The 22,462-nt window shown below is 42.2% G+C and overlaps 1 protein-coding gene across 6 annotated transcripts in view; it reads left to right on the top strand.

The window, feature by feature from the left end:
- Positions 1-11,487, top strand: part of vps13c (vacuolar protein sorting 13 homolog C) — a 63,676-nt gene extending 52,189 nt beyond the window's left edge. For all 6 annotated transcript variants that reach the window (XM_065952599.1, XM_065952597.1, XM_065952598.1 and 3 more), the window contains 10 exons: positions 689-802; positions 1,330-1,405; positions 1,784-1,947; positions 2,026-2,071; positions 2,735-2,858; positions 4,968-5,082; positions 8,732-8,823; positions 9,005-9,128; positions 9,389-9,472; positions 9,581-11,487. In XM_065952599.1, coding sequence (XP_065808671.1) covers positions 689-802; positions 1,330-1,405; positions 1,784-1,947; positions 2,026-2,071; positions 2,735-2,858; positions 4,968-5,082; positions 8,732-8,823; positions 9,005-9,128; positions 9,389-9,472; positions 9,581-9,682 — 1,041 coding nt within the window. In that variant the 3' untranslated portion in view covers positions 9,683-11,487. The remainder of the gene's footprint in view (positions 1-688; positions 803-1,329; positions 1,406-1,783; positions 1,948-2,025; positions 2,072-2,734; positions 2,859-4,967; positions 5,083-8,731; positions 8,824-9,004; positions 9,129-9,388; positions 9,473-9,580) is intronic.
- The last annotated feature ends 10,975 nt before the right edge of the window (positions 11,488-22,462 follow it).

Below are 22,462 nucleotides of genomic sequence, written 5' to 3'. Positions count from 1 at the left end.
CCATCCTAAATATCATCATCAACATCATCATCATCATCATGAAGGTCGTAGATGTTCAATAAAGAGTTGGGTCTTTAGCTTTTTCTTAAAGGTGCTAAGTGACTGGAGAGAATGAAGTCTGGTGGTTTGTTCCACCACTGGGGGGGCGACAGAGGAGAAGAGTCTAGTTAGAGACTTAGGACCCTGTTGTGAAGGTTGGATCAGAAGCCTTTAATTGGTGGAGCGTAGAGGGCGGTGTAGACCTGGATGATGTTTGCAGCTCTGTAACGTTTTGCATCTTTTTTAGATTCCATTTGTCTTCTCCTTTTATCTAGTCGTGCCTTTAAAGGTCTTAAGGCATCCAACCCCAACAATTAAAAATGTTTCTGGTTTGGAGACACTGTTAAAAAAAAAAAATTAGAGGGACTAGAGAACAAGGATTAAACCATTCTTGGCATCCACCAAAAATGATGCCTTTCCTTTTGTACTTCCTGTTTTGAGAATCCTTCGATTCCAGCCACACTGGATGAGATTTATAAAATCTTACATGGAGAAATAAAATACTTTTTAAGTCACATTGTTCTTATTAAATTTGGCACAGCTGTCGTCTCCTAATTCAACATTCAAACTGGGTTACATCTCTGTGTGTCTTCAGTTTAAATAAGTTCATTCCTGATTGAAGACCAGAGTTTGTTGTTTGTGGTTGCAGTTCCTGAAGCAGATGTACGTCCTGGTTTTGGGTCTGGATGTCCTGGGAAACCCGTTTGGACTGATCCGAGGTCTGTCTGAGGGAGTGGAGGCCTTCTTTTATGAACCATTTCAGGTAATAAAACATGCACACACACACAAACACAAAATACTGCCAACACTACATGCACAAAAATAAGATCAGCTTATATCAGCAGCAAAGAGCTCCTTCTGCCTTAAACATTGGAATCTAATCAGACTAGAGTGACTAACATTCGGGGGATCAGGAGGGCCGATTTAGAGAGCAGGGTCCAACATATCATCTTGAATGTCCGTCACAACCAGATTCACTGCTGAGCATTCTGCCCAGATATCCAAGTTTAATCACCGTCCAGTTGTAGCATTTTTCTTTTCTTTATCTGTTTAATATCGTCATACCTGTCCTGAGCAGAGTTTACACATCATGTCTTACACACTCCTCCATTATTATCTCAAAATGTAGAGTGAAGAGAAGCTGATGGGCCTTCTTAGCTAACAAATAGCCTAGCATTGAGTAACTACGTCATCCATGAAGTCCCCTTGTACATATAGATACATCAAGGTCCTTTTCATATTGATACTAGTGTTTATCTGATGTTAAACTGACTGCTGTGTGTCCATCAGGGAGCTGTTCAGGGCCCAGAGGAGTTTGCAGAAGGTTTTGTGATCGGAGTCCGCAGCCTGCTGGGTCACACTGTCGGTAAGAAACTGCGTCTAAACAAGACCAGCAGCATATTCTTATCTATTGCCGTTTGAAAACACGTCTTTGAATTGTTTAAACTTTAAACTTTTGAGGTGAAATCCACCTATTATCAACTTTCTGTTCACGTGTGGGAGTAATGAAACGCACAGTATGTACCTGTAAATCAGCTGCCAGGGGGCTCCCCATTAAAACAGTAACAAAAATATGACCTTGAGGTTGGCGGGGAATCATGGGAGTTCTCTCTGCTACTTCTCTGCTTTTATCTGAGTTAAGAACTCCTGTTATACTGTATACTATGATGTTGTGAATGGTAGTCTGAATGACGGATGAGTCAGTGATGTCAGCTGGATATGTTGTCTCACCCGTGTCCTGCAGGTGGCGCTGCAGGTATGGTCTCCAGGATCACAGGGTCGGTGGGTAAAGGTCTTGCAGCCATCACCATGGACAAAGAGTACCAGCAGAAACGACGAGAGGAGATGAACCGAACGCCCAAAGACTTTGGAGGGAGTCTGGCTAAAGGAGGGAAAGGACTGCTGAAGGTACGGAGAGCGACTCTGAAATCAGGTCATCAGCTGATCTGAGGTCAGCAGGTCTGTAACACTCTGGTGTTTCCACAGGGCGTCGTGGGCGGAGTTACAGGCATCGTCACCAAACCTGTGGAGGGTGAGTGTAAAATGTTTTCATACGATCATTTACATCCTTTTAAAAACAACAACAAAGATGCAAAGAGAAAAATTACGAGCAAAAGTCTGTAAATTTGGCTTGTTTTGGTCATGTTCCTTCTTAATCTGGTGTTAAAGGTCACATATTCTCCTCCTCTTGAACCAGTTTTAAATAAGTCTCAGAGCTCCCCAAAACATGTATGTGAAGTTTCTTGTTCTTAATCCACTCTGATCCTGTATTTGATCATGTCTATAAACCCCTCTATTTCAGCCCTGCTCAGAACAGGCTGTTTCTGTACCTTTAAATATGTAAATGAGCTGTGTCTGACCACGCCCCCTCTCTGGAAGGGCTTGGGTGTCTCTAGCATTCTCACTCCATGTCCTATTGTTTACGGTGAGAAGGCAGACTCAGAGGGCAGAACAAACACCTAGCTGTGGGAGTGTCACCCACCTGGGGGAGGGGTTATTGCCCTTTGTGATGTCATGAAGGGAAAATCGCCAAACGGCCTGTTTGAGCACACATTTTCTGAAAAGACTTTTCTCATCATTGGGGGGTTTGTAGACAGAATTTGGACACATATTAGTGTGCGAAAACCAACATGGTGACGTGTGCTATGCGTAAAGTGTGACCATTAAACTGATGATGATTTGTGTATTTGTGCAGGCGCAAAGAAGGAGGGAGCAGCTGGTTTCTTTAAGGGCATTGGGAAAGGCTTGGTGGGCGTGGTCGCGCGGCCCACGGGCGGCATCATTGACATGGCCAGCAGCACCTTCCAGGGCATCCAAAGGTACGCTGCACTTCATGAAAACCTTCCCAATATTTGTGTGTTTCCTGTTTTAGATAGTTAAAGCTGTGTGTGTATTTATTTTCTCTGATAGCGTCAGTGTTTAGAGTACAAATCGTTTCCAGTATTTGGCACAGTGAGATTCTTCCTGTGTTGTCTGTGTGCTTCTCTGTCTCTCTTCTTGTCTGCCCACTAATTTTTCACATGTTCTGCTTTTGTTTTCTGTCTCGTCTCGTTGTTTCCTGGAGTTTTTTGTTTTTTTCTTTTCCTTGTGATTTTGGTGTGTGAGTATTACTCATTGAGATCGTTAAAGCTCGGTTTTCTTCATCGCACTGCTCAAAGTCTGCTGGTCAGGTTCAGAAACAAGTTACTTCTCGGGGCAATTTTTTTGTGTTGCAATGATTAAACCTAACCCGTCGACTCGAGTCAGACTGACGAGTGAGATGAAGGAGACGAGCTTCAGCGGCAGCTCTTGTGTGACTATGCATGTTATTGATGTCTGGCAGCAGCCCGATGGTAAGTTGCTGCATCGTGTCACAAATAGAATCTTCACGCCTCATTCTCACAGCATCCGTCATTGTAACAATGCTCGTAGCCCCGCTCCCTCAGCTTGCTGCGGCATCTTGAGTCGTACAGGCCACGCCCCTGAGGGATATGTCCACTCTGACTCTAAATGAATGGCAAAAACAAACAAAACGTTATTTATTTAATAAAATCAAACCCTAAAGGAAACAGCATGCGGACACAGGAAGTACACACTACGCTGAATGTGAACCACAGCTTTTTAAGGACAGCAGTGTGTTTGGTAAAACTTTGACTCTGCAAGTTGTGTCATCAATCCAACTCCTGACTGACGGAGACACCCCGCTGAGCTTCTACAGGTTGTTCAAAGTTGAACCTTTACATGACTCTTGGTGGAAATAGGATTCCACCATCACCTGAAGAAACTGGTTAGCGGAAACTTTCTGTGATGTAAAACCTGTTAAGATTTGGGTGGAATTGGTGAATTCTACTTCTTACTTTATTTCAAAATAAAAGCACAAAGCAAGTTAAGTAGTCTCAGCTCAAGACAGTACAAAAATTCAAAATAAAAGACTGACAAGTTTTATTCTTAATGTAAAATAATAGAATTTTAAACATGAACGTGATTAATGTTGATTAAAAGTGTTATTCATTTGGGACGCTGGTGGCGCACGCCCCACGTATAGAGGCTGTAGTCCTCCAAGCGGGCGGCCCAGGTTCGAATCCCACCTGTGGCTCGTTTCCCGCATGTCATTCCCCACTCTCTCTTTCTCTCCCTGATATTTAAATTTTAAATCACTGTTTGTCCTTTGATTTTAACAGAAACAATACCTTATCTTGTGAGTATTAGATAAATAAATGTGTAAAATAAGAAAGTGTTACTTTTTGGGACTTGAGGGACTCCGTAATTGTGTCTGTAGTGACAAATATTAAAAATAATAAGTTGATATGATCGAGCCTACACAGACGTTTAAGTTTGTATAAGTACGGGTATGTTTTGGGAGTACCTGAAACAGTGACTGTGTGAACATGTTGGAATCTAAACCTGTTATTTGTCGTCATTATGTCAGGTTTTGGTAAAGGTACTGATGACTATTTAATGAGCTGACCAAACTGAACAAAAAAAAACACAAATCTGAACTCTGCAACGACCTGCTTCTGTTCCTGAAACATTTCCTCAATGCCTCAGTGATCTTCATCACCCCCCCCTCCCCCTCCCCTTCCCCTTCCCTCTGTTTGGGGCATCCATCTGTCATGTTACACATCAGTCAGTTCCTGATAACCTGTTTTAAATTACTGTTTCATGCTGTCACTGTAGAGGCCAAGAAAGGTGAGATATTGAGCAGCGTGAAGCACCTCACCGCATCATGTGCACTCGACATTAAACTGCTCTCTTTAAACAGCCTAACCGGGAGTTAGTGATTATCAGAAACATACTGATATAAAATAAAGAAGAACACATACAGAGCCCTGAGGAACTCCCTCTGTGTTAATTTGAGAGAAATATACAAAACATTTTTCTGATTGTCTTCTCCATGGTTCTTCTTAGGTAAGTAAATAAGTTCATGTGTGTTTTTTTTGTGATGTCAGAGTGGCGGAGTCGACAGAGGAAGTGACCAAACTGAGGCCGGTTCGTCTGATCAGGGAGGACGGGATCATCCGACCGTATGACCTGACAGAGTCGCAGGGTTTTGACCTCTTCCATGTAAGATCACCATGATGCTCTATTTTTTTCAACAATGTATATGTACAACAATCAAAAGCCTGGCTCACACTGCAGGAGTTTTAAAATCCTTCGGGCAGCATCACACACTTTAGGAGAATCTTAACAGGTCACCTTCTGCATAATCTCAAACATGCTCACTCTACAAGATATGAAAATCATAGCACATCACTTACTACAGGATTTGACTAAGATAATCGTGCCCGAAATAGGGACGCAGCACCTCACCTGACCTCTCGTAAACAATGGAGCCGGCAATTTAATTTTAGTTTTTAATGCTTTGTGCAGAGAGAGAAAAAAACGAGTTAGGGTGAAGAAATGTCTGAAAGACGTGGACAACATGGATGGTTTATTCTTCATGAAGAGCTGGAGGTCAGATTGTAACTTCGAGCATTTCAGTTAACCAGCTCACATATGCGGGTTGCCTCCTGCCGCCGGTCGCGACTACTACACTTATTACTGCCCTCCCTCGTCTCTCTCGATGATTGTAGTCACACACTACTCTTTCATGACGTAATTGTCAATATTTTAAATCCTAAATATCTAACATTCTTTATTTAAATCGGGTGCGTCCCCGACGATCGACAAGCAGACTGGGGGCTTTAAGATTGGATCTTTATAAGACTCACACTACAAGATCATCTGGGCAGATAATCAGTTTGGAGCAGCCTCGAGTCAGAAGCGTCCCCGATAGAGCGAGGAATCTTTGGGTGTCTCACGATTCGATTTCGATTCTTGGGGTCATGATTCGATTCAGAATCTATTTTCCATTCAAAACGATTCTGGATTCATGATTCAAAGTCTATTTTGAATACATACTTCAGGATCTCCTCCAGTCATCTGAGAGACTGGCTGAATTTCTTGCTGCTCCATTTGGCGTTCTACTGAGTTAAAGAACTAACATTAGCGCTTAGCATGGAGTGACTGAGCTAGGTACAGCCCACAGGGTAGAGCAGTCGGGGTACAGTTTACATTGTGTTACATTACAAATTGGCAGGAAGAGTGGGTATCAAGGCATCTTCAGCATGTTTCCTTTGAACAACAATCTGTTATAATAACCAGTTTTGGTGTCCTTTTTCGACTCTGCTTATGTCTGCCTCTAACCACTTTCTTCTCCTTCTTCCTCTTCCTCTTCCTCTTCTTCTTCCTCTTCCTCTTCCACTTCCTCTTCTTCTTATTTTACATGCAGCTGGATGAGGAATAAAGAGGGTTTGCTTCGCTCAACTTAACCCTTCAAGTGCTTTAAGGACCATAAATTATATTTATCCTTTATAAGACAAATCTGAAGTGTAATAATACAGAATAAATATATATATGTATAATGACTTGTAATTTCTACAGTATTGTATAAACATTGTCAGTCTACCTTAATCAATGAATATCGTTGTATATACACCTATAAATACTGTCCTCTTTTAATTTCTGTGCACGCCAAGCGAATATCTTCCTCTCATACCTCAAACATTTTTTACACTCAGCTCCGTTTGATGACATTTTTTTAAACACAGAAATCAGCTTTTTGTTTCTGATTTACCGAACTGACTGATTCTTTTCAGTTTCTAACCATTTCTTAACGATAGTTTGTATTCTAGTTTTTATTTATAAGCATTTATAATTTGATGAATGAGGCGTTGTAAATCTTCTTCTCTCATAGAGCTTAGCACTATTTTTGTAACGAATCGTAGCGCCCCTTTTCATTCCCAGCGTGTATATGATATAATGATTCTGTCTCTGTGGTGATTTCTTTGTATATTTAAGTGTGAACTGATTATAATCTTCAGTGATGCAGCATGACCTCTCACACTGTTGTGCTGTGTGTAACCGTGTGTGTCACTGTGTGTGTGGGTGGCTGTGGCTCAGTTGGTAGAGTCGTCGCCAGCTGAGCAACATGTCCGATGTGTCCTTGGGCAAGACACTTAATCCCGCTGCTTCAGTGGCGGTGTATGAATGGATTAGTGTTGTACTTACTCTCTGATTTACGTCGCTTTGGATAAAAGCATCTGCTGAGTGAATTGTAACATTGTGTGTGTTTCCCGCAGCTCTGTAACCGAGTGTGACATCTTTAATAAAACTACACTCCTTATTCTCACGCTCTCTTTCTTTACCCTGCAAACGTTTTTCTACTTTTCTATACATCAGACGTCTTTCTTCAAAAGTGTAATGTGATGAGCAGGATCCTGACACAGAGCAGAGACTGCCTCTTACTTTACATTTCCTGCCTCGTCTCTTTTAAAGGTCATATAATCTGTAAAAAACACTTCACCATGTTCCTCTAACACTAATATGTGTCCCTAGTCTGTTTACAAACCCCCCAATAATGAGAAAAGTCCATCCTCTCCGTCTTTTGCCTGCTCCTCTTTTCAGAAAATGTGTGCTCAAACAGGCCGTTTGGAGATTTTCCCTTCATGACATCACAAAGGGCAGTAACGCCTCCCCCAGGTGGGTGACACTCCCACAGCTAGGTGTTTGTTCTGCCCTCTGAGTCTGCCTTCTCACCATAAACAATAGAGCATGGAGCGAGAAAGCGCTGAGACACCCGAGCCCTTCCAGAGAGGGGGCGTGGTCAGACACAGCTCATTTCCATATTTAAAGGTACAGACACAGAAACAGCCTGTTCTGAGCAGGGCTGAAAGAGAGGGGTTTATAGACATGATCAAATACAGGATCATGTAGAAATGTAGTGCCTTGACTGGTTGGTGGTTCACACGTATTCACATTTAGCCGCGTCAGCTATGTGATAGTGTGACATCACAGTGTAGCCGGCTATTAATTATCAACGAAGAAGAAGAACAGAGACAAAGTAAACAAAAGGGACCCTTTAGGGTCAGATCGGTACCCTTGGCACCCCAACAGAAGGATACCGAAAAAGTAGGACGGGACAGATCCAGTATCTTGGTTCCATTACCAACTTTTGAAGGTGGAAACGCCAACAAATGGCTACCGAGCCGAACCGAACTTAACTGGACCGCTTAGTGGAAACACGGTGCTCAGGGTGATATGTTCTCCTCGATCAATAAGAAGGAATGGTCAGACTCTGGAATCGCTTCATTTATATGTCAGATGACAGGACCAGCAAGAAGAAGGTTTCTCTTTGGTAGTAAACTGTCAAGTTCTTCATGGGCGGCAGAGCTTCACGCTGTCTTTGAGGAGGCTGAATTACATCTATAGAAATAATCCAACGTGCAGTTTGAACACAATCAGAAAGAATTGAGTAGCTGGTTATAAAGAGAAATGGTTCAGTGATATCTTGTTGCAACCAAAATGACGGACATATATTCAAATCGCTGAATCCTACGTTAAAGCAAACTTCAACAAGAGGTGTTTGGTCGCTCAGGTGAGAACAGGAATCCTTCCTTCTCGCTCTTGAAGCCAGCAGATTTGAAAACATCCCGGAGGAACACAGGCTGAGTGAACGATGTGATTCAGGAGAAGAAGCACCTAATTTGCATGCACAGACATGTATGCACATACTATTGCACTGTGGTTAGATACATAGATGTGTTTAAGTCCCCAAACTTAAAGTATCTAAAAATAGACTTTTAGACATGGTCACAGATCTGGTTTGCTCTGAGCCACAGCTCCTTGATGTCCCATGTGTGTGTGTTTGAACATGTTGTGTTTTTGCTTTCAGCGCTCCGAGATCAAACAGCTGGATGGTGAAGTGTTCAGAGATCACTGTCTGTACCCCGGACACAAAAAGACAAACATCATCGTCACAAACAAGTAAAAACCGTTAACCAAAACCTGCAAGAGTTCCCTTCTACTCTCTTCTGTTTGTAGTTTTTTTTATTTTTTTATTATGGTCTTTGTTATTTTTGTGTTTGACTGTGTTATTTATTCATCATTAAGTATGTTCATTGAATTGTTTTAATGTGTTGTTGTTGTTATTGTCATCATTGTGCAGGAGGGTAATGTGTGTGAAGGAGGTCAACTTTGTAGGTCATTTCAACAAAGAGTGGGAGTGTCTATTTGAGAACTTCTACCGTCCTCCAGCTGTGACGGGGACTGAGCTGAAGATCTACTGCAAGGTACCAAAAAGAAAGAAGCTAAATCTACGAGCAGCTTTTAACAAGCCCCTCCCCCTCCTCTCATGTCAGGATGTGTTTGAGTCTAAAGCTGTAAGGGGGGATGTTTGGTAATGGGGGGGGGGGGGGGGGCGAAGTGATTCCCCTCTGTATCATCTTCAGAGGTAGTAACAGAGGTGTTACAGAGAAAGAGACGGGATCAGCTGAGCTGGGAGTGCAGGCGAGGTATACCTGAGTGAAAAGAGCTTCTGTCTGTGTTTCAGGAGCAGCAGAAGTTAAAGTTACCAAAGAAAGACCATCAGGAGCCTGTGAGGAACATCCAGCTCCAAGACACAATCACTGCTCAGGTACACACATGTTTCTGTCTGGATGTTTGTGTCTTTACATTTCCTGTTGCCATGTTTTTTTGGGTTTTTTTCACCCTCCCTCCCCTCTGTTACCATGACTACCAACAGAAGCTGCAGGCGACCATATCGGAGGCTCAGGTGGCGCAGCAGCAGCACCGCATGGCGAGACAGAAGTCGCAACGCTTCCTGAAGCCGAACAGCAAGCACTGAGGTCACTTCCTGTCGACTGCTGATTTATAATCATCTCACCCCGCACCTTTATAAAAGAAAATAATAATGTAATGTAAACACCTGTATTAATCAGACAGCTCCTGCCATAACTATGTTTACACTGCTGGCTGTCTCCATGGTTATGTTGTGAAGAGGAAGTGCCACTTTTTGTTTTTTATTTCTTTGTTTGCACTTTTCTTTATGTTTTGTCACTTTTTCCCTGTTTTCCTCTGTTCTCCACTGTTCTTGAATTATTTTTTTTAAATTGACCACTTCTTCACTTTCTGACCAAACAGCTGACTCATCATTTAACGTACACAATCTGATATTTAAATCTGAGGGGCATGATGAGGTTTTGGAAACAGAAATGTCTCCATCCAGACCACAAATTGAGATTTTTTTTACTTCCTGAATGCCAAGTGATGCCTCATTTTGATTGGATAGATGGCATAATGAAGTAAGATCAGGTCAGTAGAACGCAGATGTAACAGTTTTGTTTTTTACATTTACTTAAAGGAAGAATGTGCGACATGTTCCACGTAAATATATCATAAATTAAGTCTCTCCTGTGTAAATGTGTCTCTGAGTCATGACTGTCTACAATGAGGGAGAAGCTCGAGTCCCGCTGGCTGTGTTGTTGTCAGAGCCGTGTTTACATGGACGGGACGGCCGGCTCCTCCCCTTGTGTATAAAAGCTGTTTAAGTCAAGAACTAGAGAGAAGAAGAAGAACATACTCATACCCTAACATTAGCATGCTAACACAAAATTTTGTCCACCGCTTGCGCTACGAGTTGAGAGGGGTTGGAGGTGTGTCTCTGGAGGAGAGCAGAGGCTTCAGTATGGAGGAGGCGTGGCCAAACAGCAGTTTGTTTTGGTTTCGTTCTGGAGTTTAAAGTCGCACATTCTTCCTTTAACCCTGAAAAAGAAAGAAAGAGACAAACACACTAAACTCAGCAGTGGATAAGTTCAACTTTCTGTTTCTCCCTTTGACTGTTTATAAAGATGGACGACACATCTTCTCCTCCTCCTGATAAAAATGTATCCTAAATATCCCCCAGCAACAAGCGCTGACATATTGCACATTGAGGAGGCGGAGCTTATGATGTAGTTTGCCCCCGGTCAGTAGGAGGAGCTCCAAGTAGGAGGAGCTCTCTGGCTTTACTTTCAAAGAGCGGCCGTGTTGTTTTATTTGTATACAGTCTCTGGTTCCTCGTCTGAACATGCTCAGCTGGAGAAGCGGACTGCACGCCGACTTGTCGCTTCTCCTTTTAAGTTTTGTCCCTTTTTAAATATTTTTTTTATTTTCATTGTTACGTTTTCTTAAAGGATCATGACACCATGTTGAACATCAGCTGATGTATTTGTTAAAACATGGCAGCTGGAGGACTTTTTTATTTGATTTAGTTTTTATTTTGAGGTGGAGTGTCGCGGCGTTTCCGTCCCCGCTGTTCGCCTGCAGGCCACGCTGCCGCACATTTGGAAAAAGAAGCCATGAAAAGAACATGAAGCACTAATAATAATGATAAGTGCAATACTAATAATCAGTGTGTGTGGGTTTCATTCATGTGGATCACAGAAGAAGCAATAAAACTATCAGATCGGATCTTTCTCTGTTTACTAACTGAAGAAATAAAACTGAAGGTGACGAGGTTACCTGTGAATGTTAAATCTCTTTGATTCATACCTTCTGACTTTGACTCACTTCTTTTATTTGATATCTTGGCTGTAACCAAACATCTGTTTATTGTTCTTCATGTTTGTGTTAAAAAACAAAAAAAAGACCTGAATAAATCTCCGAAGAACTCGTAATGTCTGCTGTCTTGGTGTGAACCGTCACTGCTGCAGATTTTAAAAGTTTAGATTTATTAACGAGCTGATTGGGTGTTAATATAAAAATGTTTAAGTTCTGGTTTTTAGTTGTTGCAGTTGTGACTGAACTTGGCTGAACCGTAGACATCACCTACATTTTTTTTCATCTTTTTTTCTTTTTTACATTTATTTAACAAGGTTGGTCCCAATGACATTAAGAACCTCTTTTTCAAGAGAGACCCGGCTGAGACGTCACAGACAGAGACACAAAGGGAGACAAAGTGCAATTTACAAAACACTGCAATATGCATTTAAGAGAAAAACCATCTGAGTCAAATCTGGGGGTCAGAAGTTCAAGCAGTCGAGCTGAAAACATCGACATCCTGTGGAGTCTGCTTCCAGGTATTTCATTTGAGATTTAAAAAACCTTGAAGGACTCCAGCTCCTTGAGTTTCAAGTCGTTCTGCGACAGATTCCAGGCTGAGGGTTGCGGGATACCCAAAAAGCCCTTTTCCAACTTTCTGTTATAAAAAGGTCCTGAGAGCACAAAGAATACACACTGGTACATTTCTGCATGATAAAAACACAGAGGTAGAGTTGGATGCAGAATTTTAAGAATGATCTAATTCAGTATATAAAGGTGAAACAGTGTGTGTGCCTACGGGTTGACAGAGCACGCCATCCTACCCGAGAGTACAACTCAAAATGAGTCAGATGATCTTCACAGTTTGTAATAAAACCTCAAGGATGCTTGGTAGGATGTGTCAACCATATGGAGACTGAGCAGAGGCGTGCATGTAGAAAAACATCACCATAATGTAAGACAGCGACAAGACGCTTTTTTTTTTTACATTAACAGAAAAACACAACTTGTTTCTAAAAGGTTTTTTTCACCAGACCCAGTACATGTGGTTTGAAAGTAAGGGACTCATCAATTAAAATACCAAGAGTATTTGTAAGAGTTTACAACCTCAATTTCCTTTCTATCAACAGTATAACAAATTAAATGCAGATGTACCGGTAATTCAATAATCCTCAGGCCACTTGATATTTTTATCATATAAATATTGATCTTGTCCATGAATCCTGCATCTGAGTGTTCATGTTTCAGGTTTGTTTTGAGGTTAAGGTTGTTTTTTCTTACCAGCAGGGGGCGGCAGAGACGCGCTGAACCTGGATTTGGATTCAATGTGTGAAGAGGGTATCCAGTCCAGATCACTCCACATACTGTATAAACTCTACTGGTTTCACTCTCTCTCACACACACACACACACACACACACACACACACACTCTATTGTGCCAATGCTTTAAATTCTGTTGTCATGTCAACGACAGAAAGAGAGAAAAAAGGATGCAGATGATTTCCAGATGTGGGGTGTTTTGCTGACTTCTTATTAATTTTTTAAACAGAGCCGTATTCTCATTGGTCCATATCTGCCTGAAGTAAGATGTGATTGGTTGGACATGTGTAAAGGACCCCCCCTCCCCCCCTTCGGTGCATCATGGGCAATTCTCCTGCTGTAATCTGACCTGGGATCTGCTGCCGTCGGTGAAAACATCTGGAACAGAAAGAGAAACAGCTGATTTCTGGCTGCATGAAACAGGATGAGCTGATGTTTATCACATGTCTGATCTGAGAGCTGATTGGTTCGGAGGTTTGATTTACAATATCAGGTTTTTATTAAACTGTAAGCTTTTTGTCTAATTGGAGGGATTGTAGTTTATTCAACTGTTTCTGTTTCTCTTTTGTTTTATGTGGTTAGTGGTTGATGGAAGAATAATAACAATAAGAAGAAGAAGAAATAATAAAAAACATGATCAAAATCAGTGGCATGTCTCAGTACGACAGAGAGCTCTTGTGTTACCTTTACATCAGTGTATTGATCGTGCTGCAGGCCTCAAGTGCAAGGCAGTTTTTCTCCTCTTAAAACGGCGATAAAAAAATCAAAAGGCAAACAATGTATACGTGTTTTGTAGATAAGGGGACAAAACATCCTTCAGTTCATTGAAATGCACTATGAATTCAATCTGTTATTACGAGTAATTTACGTTTGTTCTCTCTCTCGACTTATTCATGTCTCTATCTCGAGGTAACCGGGTTGCATTTCCCATCATAATGAATTGATTTCTCAAGAACTCAAAAATTACCTCAGTATCATGAAAAAGTCCAGCGTTGTTATCCAAAGATAACGAGGTGAGTAAGTGGAGATCTCGAGAAAAGAAGCCAAATGTATGTGTTGACATTGGAAAACAAATCCCCGGAAAAAAAAGAAAAGAATTCCTCCTGTTGCCTTGTGTCTCATTCAGGTTGACCTCGGGTTAAAAGGGGCGGAGCCAGTTAATTTGAATTCATGCACCTGGACATGCTATTTAAACTGGCTTCTCTCGCTCTCTCTCTTGTCAACACTAACTTTGGTATGTGCTCTTTCTTTTGCCTCCACAACTTCTGACACATTTAGACTGCATATTCCTTTCTTATGACGTTTTCAATAAATGATCGTTAAATTAATTTCAAACTGTGTGATCTCCTTCTTTGTCCAGCTCACTGAGCCTGAGTTGTGTCAAAACTGAGAAATGTCATTGTTTATGGAAAGTTGGATGCACATTTTGAATTCAACGCCAACAACATGTAGTTGGGACAGTGGCAAAAAAAGACTGGAGAAGTTGTGAAATGCTTAAAAAAAAAAAAATTCTTCTTGAACATCTCACAGTCAATAAGGTGAACTGTCAACGGGTTAGAGACATGATTGGGTGTAAAAACGATCGTCCCAGAGAGGCGGAGTCTTTCTGAAGTCCCTCCATAAAAAACTGGGCTGAAAATGGTGCAACAATTCAAGAAAACATAATTGCAAAGAATCTGATAAATTCATCATTTAAAGTTCATTATATCATAAAATAGCCACAGAATCTGAAGAAATCTCTGAAGAGACAAAGCCATGAGCGATAATGGACGGCTGTGCTCGTCAGGCCCTCAGGCGGACGAGCATCAAAAACAGACTACCCATCTCTTGAGTTTCTGTAAATTTAATGATTCACCGTTCTTGGTCAATATAGGATTTCAGCTGCTCAACAGTTCAGGGTCTTCATAATGCTCCAAATATTTTCAATGGGTGATAATGTGGGACTGCGTGCAGGCCACTTTATCACCCAGACTCTGTGCACGCTGAATGTGGTTTGGCATCGCCTCGCTGAAGTAAACAAATCCCTGAAAGAGAAGTCATCCAATTGGCAGCACATGTTGCTCCAAAGCCCGGTATGTATGCTTCAGCATTAATGATGCCTCCACATTGATCAGTTAATGGTAAATAGACTTCAGCTTGTGTAGCCTTTTTCTAGTCTTCTGACTACTCAAAGTGCTTTTACACTGCAGGTCACACCTTCACATTCACACACTGATGGTAGAAGTTGCTATAGCCACGTTTCCAATGAGCGGTCCGGTTCGGGTATAATACACATATAAATAATTATAAATATTATAAAATATATAATAACTAATCTGTACCGTCCTATGTTTTTTGTACCCTGCATACCGGGTGCCTAGCCGATCAGACCCTAGAGGTTGTTGGAGCTAGACTCACCGCAGTCCGTTGATTGGTCGAAAGAATGATCACTTCCTGTGCAACAGTGGTAATAAAGGAAAAACACCAAAACGCATCATGTTTAAATATCCTGTGGATTTGGAGTCATTTCAAGGCTGTTTTGATTTTTTGTTTTATTTGCAACTTTTGTCAGTGTGTATCTCCGCCCCATGGACGACCTCAAAGGTGCAGACCTTCCTAGGAATCATTGATATTTGTTTACTGTGTCACATTCTTCTTCTCTGTTGAATTTATTGGCTGTGTACAGTGGGAGCAACTTGGGGTTAAGTGTCTTTCCCAAGGACACATCGGACATGTGGCTGCAGGAGCTGGGGATCAAACCCCTGACATTCCGGTTGACAGATGACTGACTGTACCACTGAGCCACAGCCGCCCCTCACACAAGAAGACATTCATCCATTTGTTCAAATGTGTGTCAGTACATATGTTCTCATATTTGTCCACTGCATGTCTAATATTTCTGTGCTGCTCATGATTCTTTCTGTTTTACTGACATGTTTCCAGTTTTCTCTGCATAAGAGAGCAGTGAACCAGTCCTCCACCAGAGGGAGCCAAAGCTGCTTTTTCAGCCACCAATCAAGGGAGCTTAGTTCAGGTGAGGCTCAGCTCTCTCCTGATTGATGAACATGTGAGTAACTTTGATACCCACATTCATCCTTATGCTTGATGTTTCCAGACAGACAACAGAGATAATGTCTTCTTCAGGAAATCACCAAGAATGATAAGAAGACAGGTTTCATGTCTGTGTAACTCAGTTGTGAATCAGCTGAATGAGAAGACAGTTGACTCTAATTCTCCTTTTACTTTGGTTTTGGTCAGTGTTGGGTAACATTGTGACCCGTAACCCATGCCTGTTTAATTGTCCAGACGGTCACGGCATGATGCCGACTGTACGCCTGGGCAATTGCAGCTCGAGCCAAGGAATCATTTGTCCGCCACCGGTACTAAACTCCTTTGGTGGGTTGGAGGTGTGCCGCTGGAGGAGAGCAGCTAGGCTTCAGGATGGAGGAGGTGTGGCCAAACAGCAGTTTGTTTTGGTGCTCAAGGGGCGACATCCACTGGATCAAAAAGTCACACATTCTTCCTTTAAACGAGACTGTTGTATTTTACTGTTGCCTCTTGCTGCATTTGCTCTACAGTTTAAGTGTATTGATTTATTCTCTTATTAAAGTTGTATGTTTTATCCCTTTTCTTCCTATCTTTATTGTTTTCCTTTCAAAAGCCTCCTGTGGACCAGGTGTTGAGAACTAGCATGCTTGCTAAAACACTGAAACGATGCATCTGGTTCGTGTATCTGTGGTATCCATGCCAAATCAAGTCTATTATTATTTTAGTATTCATATAGTGTTGCCTAAAGGGAAGTCCTGTTCAAAGTTACTGCATGTTGCTTCTCTTGGCAAATATGAGTGGTACCTCAGACGAGGCTTACACACTTCACTTTCTTGGAAAAAAAAAAACTTGCATTCAATCCTCTTAGAACTGATTTTTCCTTTGCATGGGACCTCTGTTGTCCGTCATAAAGCTGGCTGAACAGAGGGCTGTAACTCACCTGACATGACGATTGAGGCTGCTGCTACATTGCTGTGATTGGTTACCTTCAGGCGTTGACAAACTTGACAGGACCATCAGCTTTTTATTGACAGCCGATAGGCCTACTCATCTTTGTTTTTAGAGGACTGACATTTGTCTATTTATGGAGTTGCAGTAGAGGCTTTAAAGAGGAGTTGTTCCAAGTGTGACTTTACATGCCTGCTTGAAAAACATACTAGTTCTGCAAAGATATTTCATCTGAAATCACAAGAAACACACACACACACATTTCCCCCCCTCTGCAGCGCTGCAGCATTAACGGTGCTGCATGAGGACAGAACTCTGCGCTCCATCCTGAAGTCTCCGCAGGGTTCAAACATGGTGATGATGGAGGTCCGGCTTCCTCTCTGATTAATACGGAGTCACTTCAGGACATCAGTCAGCTGATTAACAAACCGCTTATCCTGTCTCCTCGGAAACACCCTTCTGTGATTTATCGTTTCCTTGACAACCGTTTGACGACTCCCTGTTCCCGAGCAGCTGAGAGGGGAAGTGAAGACTCATCACATCTCTCTGCGGGTCGACATCGTGCGTGTGAGATGGGCCAGTGTCAGGAACAGAGTTTGTGATGAGTGAAGGTCAGTTTGGACAAAGGAGGAGACGGTTTTATAAAAAAAAAAATGAGATCAGAGAACGACAAGAAAACAAAAGAAGAGGGAGGGAACAAGGACTTTTGGGTAATGTGGAGGGGGAAGCATTGGGAGCAAAAAAGTATAAAAAATAAGAACAAGAGAAAGTCAGAATCTGAGACATATGAACAAGAGACTGTATAAAATATGATTCAGGTCCGGCCTGTGGATCCTTTCCCGCATGTCGTCCCCTGTTCTCTCTCTCACTCCCAGATATCCAACTCTATCCACCGTGCTGGGTCCACATGTGGGTCTGAAAATCCCAAAAATAAACCTTAAAATATTTTTTGAATCAGACTCCTTGCTTTGATTATCAGCCCTTGAGTTGTTAAAAATCCATGAACAAGACTATCCTAAAGCAGAGTACACACTACAAGATAATCTGGACGATTTGGATCTGGTTCCCGTTACTGAAAATCCAAAGCAAACTCCAGTTATCTTAATGGTTCTAAAGATTATCTTGACAGATTTTCCTGTGTGGTAAGAGGGATCAAATCTGTTGGAAATTATGTCAGAAAATATATGTCTATTCAACTTGATGATCCAATCTGCTGGAATCTGAGGGGAGAGCCGAGCACTCTGTGGGTTGTCATGTGGAACAAAACGATTGGGAAGCGAGCTGACTGAAGAAAGAAGCTCAACAACCACAACAAATCAGTTAGTACTCACCTCCAGCTCGCACTGTAACATATAAACAACTCATGTTCACTCTGTCTCCAATACTTCATCCATAGTTGAACCTTTATTTTCTTTGTGGATTTTGACTGAAAGAATTCTAAAAACTATCACCATTTCTTCCTACGTGTCATCCGCCATGTTTGTTTACTCTAGACTCAGCCTTGTTAGACTTAAGAGCCACACTGACCAAAACATATTTCTGCAAGAGCCACAATAAAAAATTAAAAAACCTCTTTCTTTCCTAAAATATGTGTGGGAAACACAGTGACATGACTTGCAAAGAATCATTTCTGCTGACAGTGTTTCCCTTTTTTAAATAATTACTTTGGATTCTTTTTTCTCCAAGTCGGACCTAAAAGAGCCACAACTAGCCACATGTGGCTCCAGAGCCTCGGGTTGAGTATCACTGCTCTAGAGTCTCGTTTGACGCCGAGAAACTTTGCAAGATTTCCAGTTTTAAAGAGGCAAGACTTTGGTTGAATGGAATCTGACCAAAACAGCGGACTATAGGAACAAAACTGTTTAATCTATTGGATTGGATTGGGACATCTTTATTGTCCCTGAGGGGCAATTTGGTTTTCACAGAGCTCAATATACATCATAGAAATACATAGGTATAAATCATAACTACCATGGGTATCATCATGATGGACGTGAGTGAGACAAAGGCCACAAAGACCAAAGTCCACCTGCAGCATCCATCTTATTTAGAAACCAAACAGCCGATGGGACAAATGAACTCAGATATCTGTTCGATTTGACCCTCCTAACATAAGTAAACCTCCTCCCTTGTGGATAGTTGTCTAAACTCTGCATGCAGGGGGTGCTGAGGGCCTTCCAGGATGGCCTTTGCCTTCTGAGTGGCTCTCTTTTTAAAAATCTGTGAAGTTTTTAAAAATCTGTCAGCGTGGGCCAAGCTGCAGAGAAAACAGTTTCAACACATCTGTATACAATATAAAAACCTGTTGGTACAGGAGGATATAATCATCACCTGTATGAGGACGCCGCATTAAACAACACACACACACACCTGGTGAATAAATCACACCTGTAATCTAGCTGCTTCCGATGTTATGGTGTAATGGCCGAGAGGAAAGTGCGAAACTCAAATCAACAATTAAAGAACAAAAAAAAGAAGAAGAGGGGACATTCCTGTGAAGAGGTCGGCCATGTTATTATCTGCTGTGTATTTATAAAAGTATATAATCCAACACAGAGCTGCTCATTACAGGAATAATGTTCTGAAACTTCACTCAGGAAACCAACGGAAACCACTTCAAGGAGTCCTGAAATCTCCTCAGTGACCCTTTAAGGGGGGGGCGGGGGGGGGTCGTCCATCCTTCCAGCCCTCCTGGAACTTGTTCACGGATCCTGGAGTCCAGCAGGCGGATCTGTCAGTGTTTCAGCAATGAAAACAACTTTACCAGATGAAAAGCGTCTGGAAAACTGCGAGTGTCTATTTTAAGAGGCAGCCGAGCAGCAGACTGAAGCTTTGATAGTTTTCATCAAAATAAATCAAAACTAACAAAAACAAAGAATTCAAGTCCGAAGAAACTCGACCTGACCTCTGAGAACAGATTAAAGTGATCTGATATCAAAGTCAGTGTGTGCTCGTGTTCCCCGCCTCCTCTTCGACACGTTTCAGCATCTCTTGAATTTAATGTTTACTGTCAGATGTCGCCTTGGAGTTCTTTCTCAAGGCTCCTGGAAAGCACTCAAATGTTTTCCCCCCTCCGACCAGTCCTGTAACTTTCTTTAAATCCTGAAGAAACTCAGCGACCTCTGACTCATCCTGTACGGCTTTAGGGAGACAGTTCAGCTTAAAAAGCTTTTTCAATGACCCCTGGAAACCACCCAGGAGGTTCCTTTAGACCCCCTGTGAAGGTTGCCCAGGCGTCCTGGATTTGACTCCTGACCTGTCCCGGTGAAAAGTGTAACAGTTTCAGCAGAGGGTGGCTCAGAGAAAAGTATTGTTTGACTCTTTCTTAAATGATGTTTTCAGTTTAAATCTTTGAGCTCCTCTGTTAACTGAGTCATTGCCTGGCTCAAGGGAGGGCCATGACAAATATGAGAAAGGACTCCAGCTAACTTCAGATAATAATGATTTATTTTATGACCTGAGAACAGCAAACATGGAGTGTGCCCGTCAGTATGGAGAGTAGTGTGAAGGTGGATGTGTGGCAGAAATGAAGTGAGGGGTGTTGTGAAGAAAAGTGTAACAGTGTCCAAAATGTGTAAGTGCGATGTGAGTCCATGTGGCATGAGAGAGAGAGAGAGAGAGACAGAGAGAGAGAGAGAGAGAGAGAGAGAGACACAGAGAGAGAGAGAGAGAGAGCGAGAGAGAGAGAGAGAGAGAGAGAGAGACAGAGAGAGAGAGAGAGAGAGAGAGAGAGAGAGAGACAGAGAGAGAGAGAGAGAGAGACAGAGAGAGAGAGAGAGAGAGAGAGAGCGAGCGAGAGAGAGAGAGACACAGAGAGAGAGAGAGAGCGAGAGAGAGAGAGAGAGAGAGAGAGACGACAGAGAGAGAGAGCGAAGAGAGAGAGAGAGAGAGAGACAGAGAGAGAGAGAGAGAGAGAGATAGAGAGACAGAGAGAGAGAGAGAGAGCGAGAGATCCTGGAGTCGTGTCTTTAGGCCCTGAGAGCAACTGTGGCTCAGTTAGAAGTCGTCGTCAAGTGAGGGGTGTTGTGAAGAAAAGTGTAAATGCGATGTGAGTCCATGTGGCATGAGAGAGACAGAGAGAGAGAGAGAGCGAGAGAGAGAGATAGAGAGACAGAGAGAGAGAGAGAGAGCGAGAGACCCTGGAGTCGTGTCTTTAGGCCCTGAGAGCAACTGTGGCTCAGTTAGAAGTCGTCGTCAAGTGAGGGGTGTTGTGAAGAAAAGTGTAAATGCGATGTGAGTCCATGTGGCATGAGAGAGACAGAGAGAGAGAGAGAGAGAGAGAGAGAGAGACAGAGAGAGATAGAGAGACAGAGAGAGAGAGAGTGTGTGTGAGAGAGAGAGAGAGAGAGAGAGAGTGTGAGAGAGAGAGAGAGAGACAGAGAGAGAGAGAGAGAGCGAGAGAGAGAGAGAGAGAGAGTGTGTGAGAGAGAGAGAGAGAGAGACAGAGACAGAGACAGAGAGAGAGAGAGCGAGAGAGAGAGAGAGAGAGAGTGTGTGAGAGAGAGATAGAGAGAGAGAGAGAGAGAGAGAGACCCTGGAGTCGTGTCGTGTCTTTAGGCCCTGAGAGCAACAGGCCCAGGTGCTCTAAGGGGGCGGTGGATGTGGCTCAGTTGGAAGTCGTCGTCATCTCTCAATCAGAAGTTCGAGGGTTCAATCCCCAGCTCTCCTGCAGCAAGCAACTTGACCAAAGTTGTTTTCCCTGCCTCGTTGGTGGCATATGAATGGATTAGTTACTCATTAGTCACTTTACAGAGCAGCCTCTACCATCAGTGTGTGAATGTGTAGGTGTGACCTGCAGTGTAAAAGCACTTTGGGTAATCGGAAAACTAGAAAAGAAATACAAAGAAATACCTTTCAATAAATGTGTGCTGTAGGATGTTAGAAAACACTCTCAATAAAACAAACATCATTTAGATGAAGTCCAGTTCTTTTTATAGTCATTTCAATCATTTACAAAGTAAACAGTATGATTTAGTTTTGTTCCTCTGGGACCGTGATGCTACATGAGACAATTGAGAATTAAAAATTAAGACTCACGAGGTAGGAATATGAGACTAAATGCAATGACAAGAAGGTGGTTATAAATAGTTAAATTAGCCAAAAAAAAAGCAAATTTGACTGAAAAACAGTAACAACAATTTAAAGTGACTAGATAAAGTGATGAGGTTAGAGTTACATTAAAGTGAAGTTCATTAATGTGCTTTAATGATTCAGATAAATAAACCAGAATGTGGTTTTCAACTTGAGAAAGCGAGAGGAGTCCACTCTTTAAACGGATCAGCAGACAGACAGCGAGGCATTCACTGACCTGCTAAATTCACGCCGTGTTTACAGCCAAGCTGCGCTCACTGTAATCAAACTTTAGTGACAGAGAGGTTCCTGTTTACTTTAGGTTTCATTTAACTCAAACAAGTGCAGCACGTTGATCGCTCGTCTTCTTCTTCTGCTCTTCAGGTTAACGTTTGACTCACAGTTTCCTTCAGACGCTCAGACTCCAGCAGCTTCACACTTCAGATTGTTGTGATGTGGAGACCCTGTGAATCTCTCTGAGGTCAGTTTGTTATTTTACAGCTCTGAGGGTGTATTCACTGACTGCATATAAGGTAACCACTGATTTAGTGTGAAGACAATGTAGTAGTTCCTTAAAGGTCACACTATGCAAAATCCATGTGGTTTTCTAACACTAATGTGTGTCTCTAGTCTGTCTACAAACCCCCCAAATGATTAGAAAAGTCCATCCTCTCTGTCTTTTACCTGCTCCACTTTTCAGAAAATGTGTGCTCAAACAGGCTGTTTCGTGATTTTCCCTTC

Source organism: Labrus bergylta, chromosome 3 (assembly GCF_963930695.1).
Source record: "Labrus bergylta chromosome 3, fLabBer1.1, whole genome shotgun sequence".
NCBI classification, from domain to species: Eukaryota; Metazoa; Chordata; class Actinopteri; order Labriformes; family Labridae; genus Labrus; species Labrus bergylta.
This window is presented reverse-complemented; position numbering and strand designations above follow the sequence as displayed.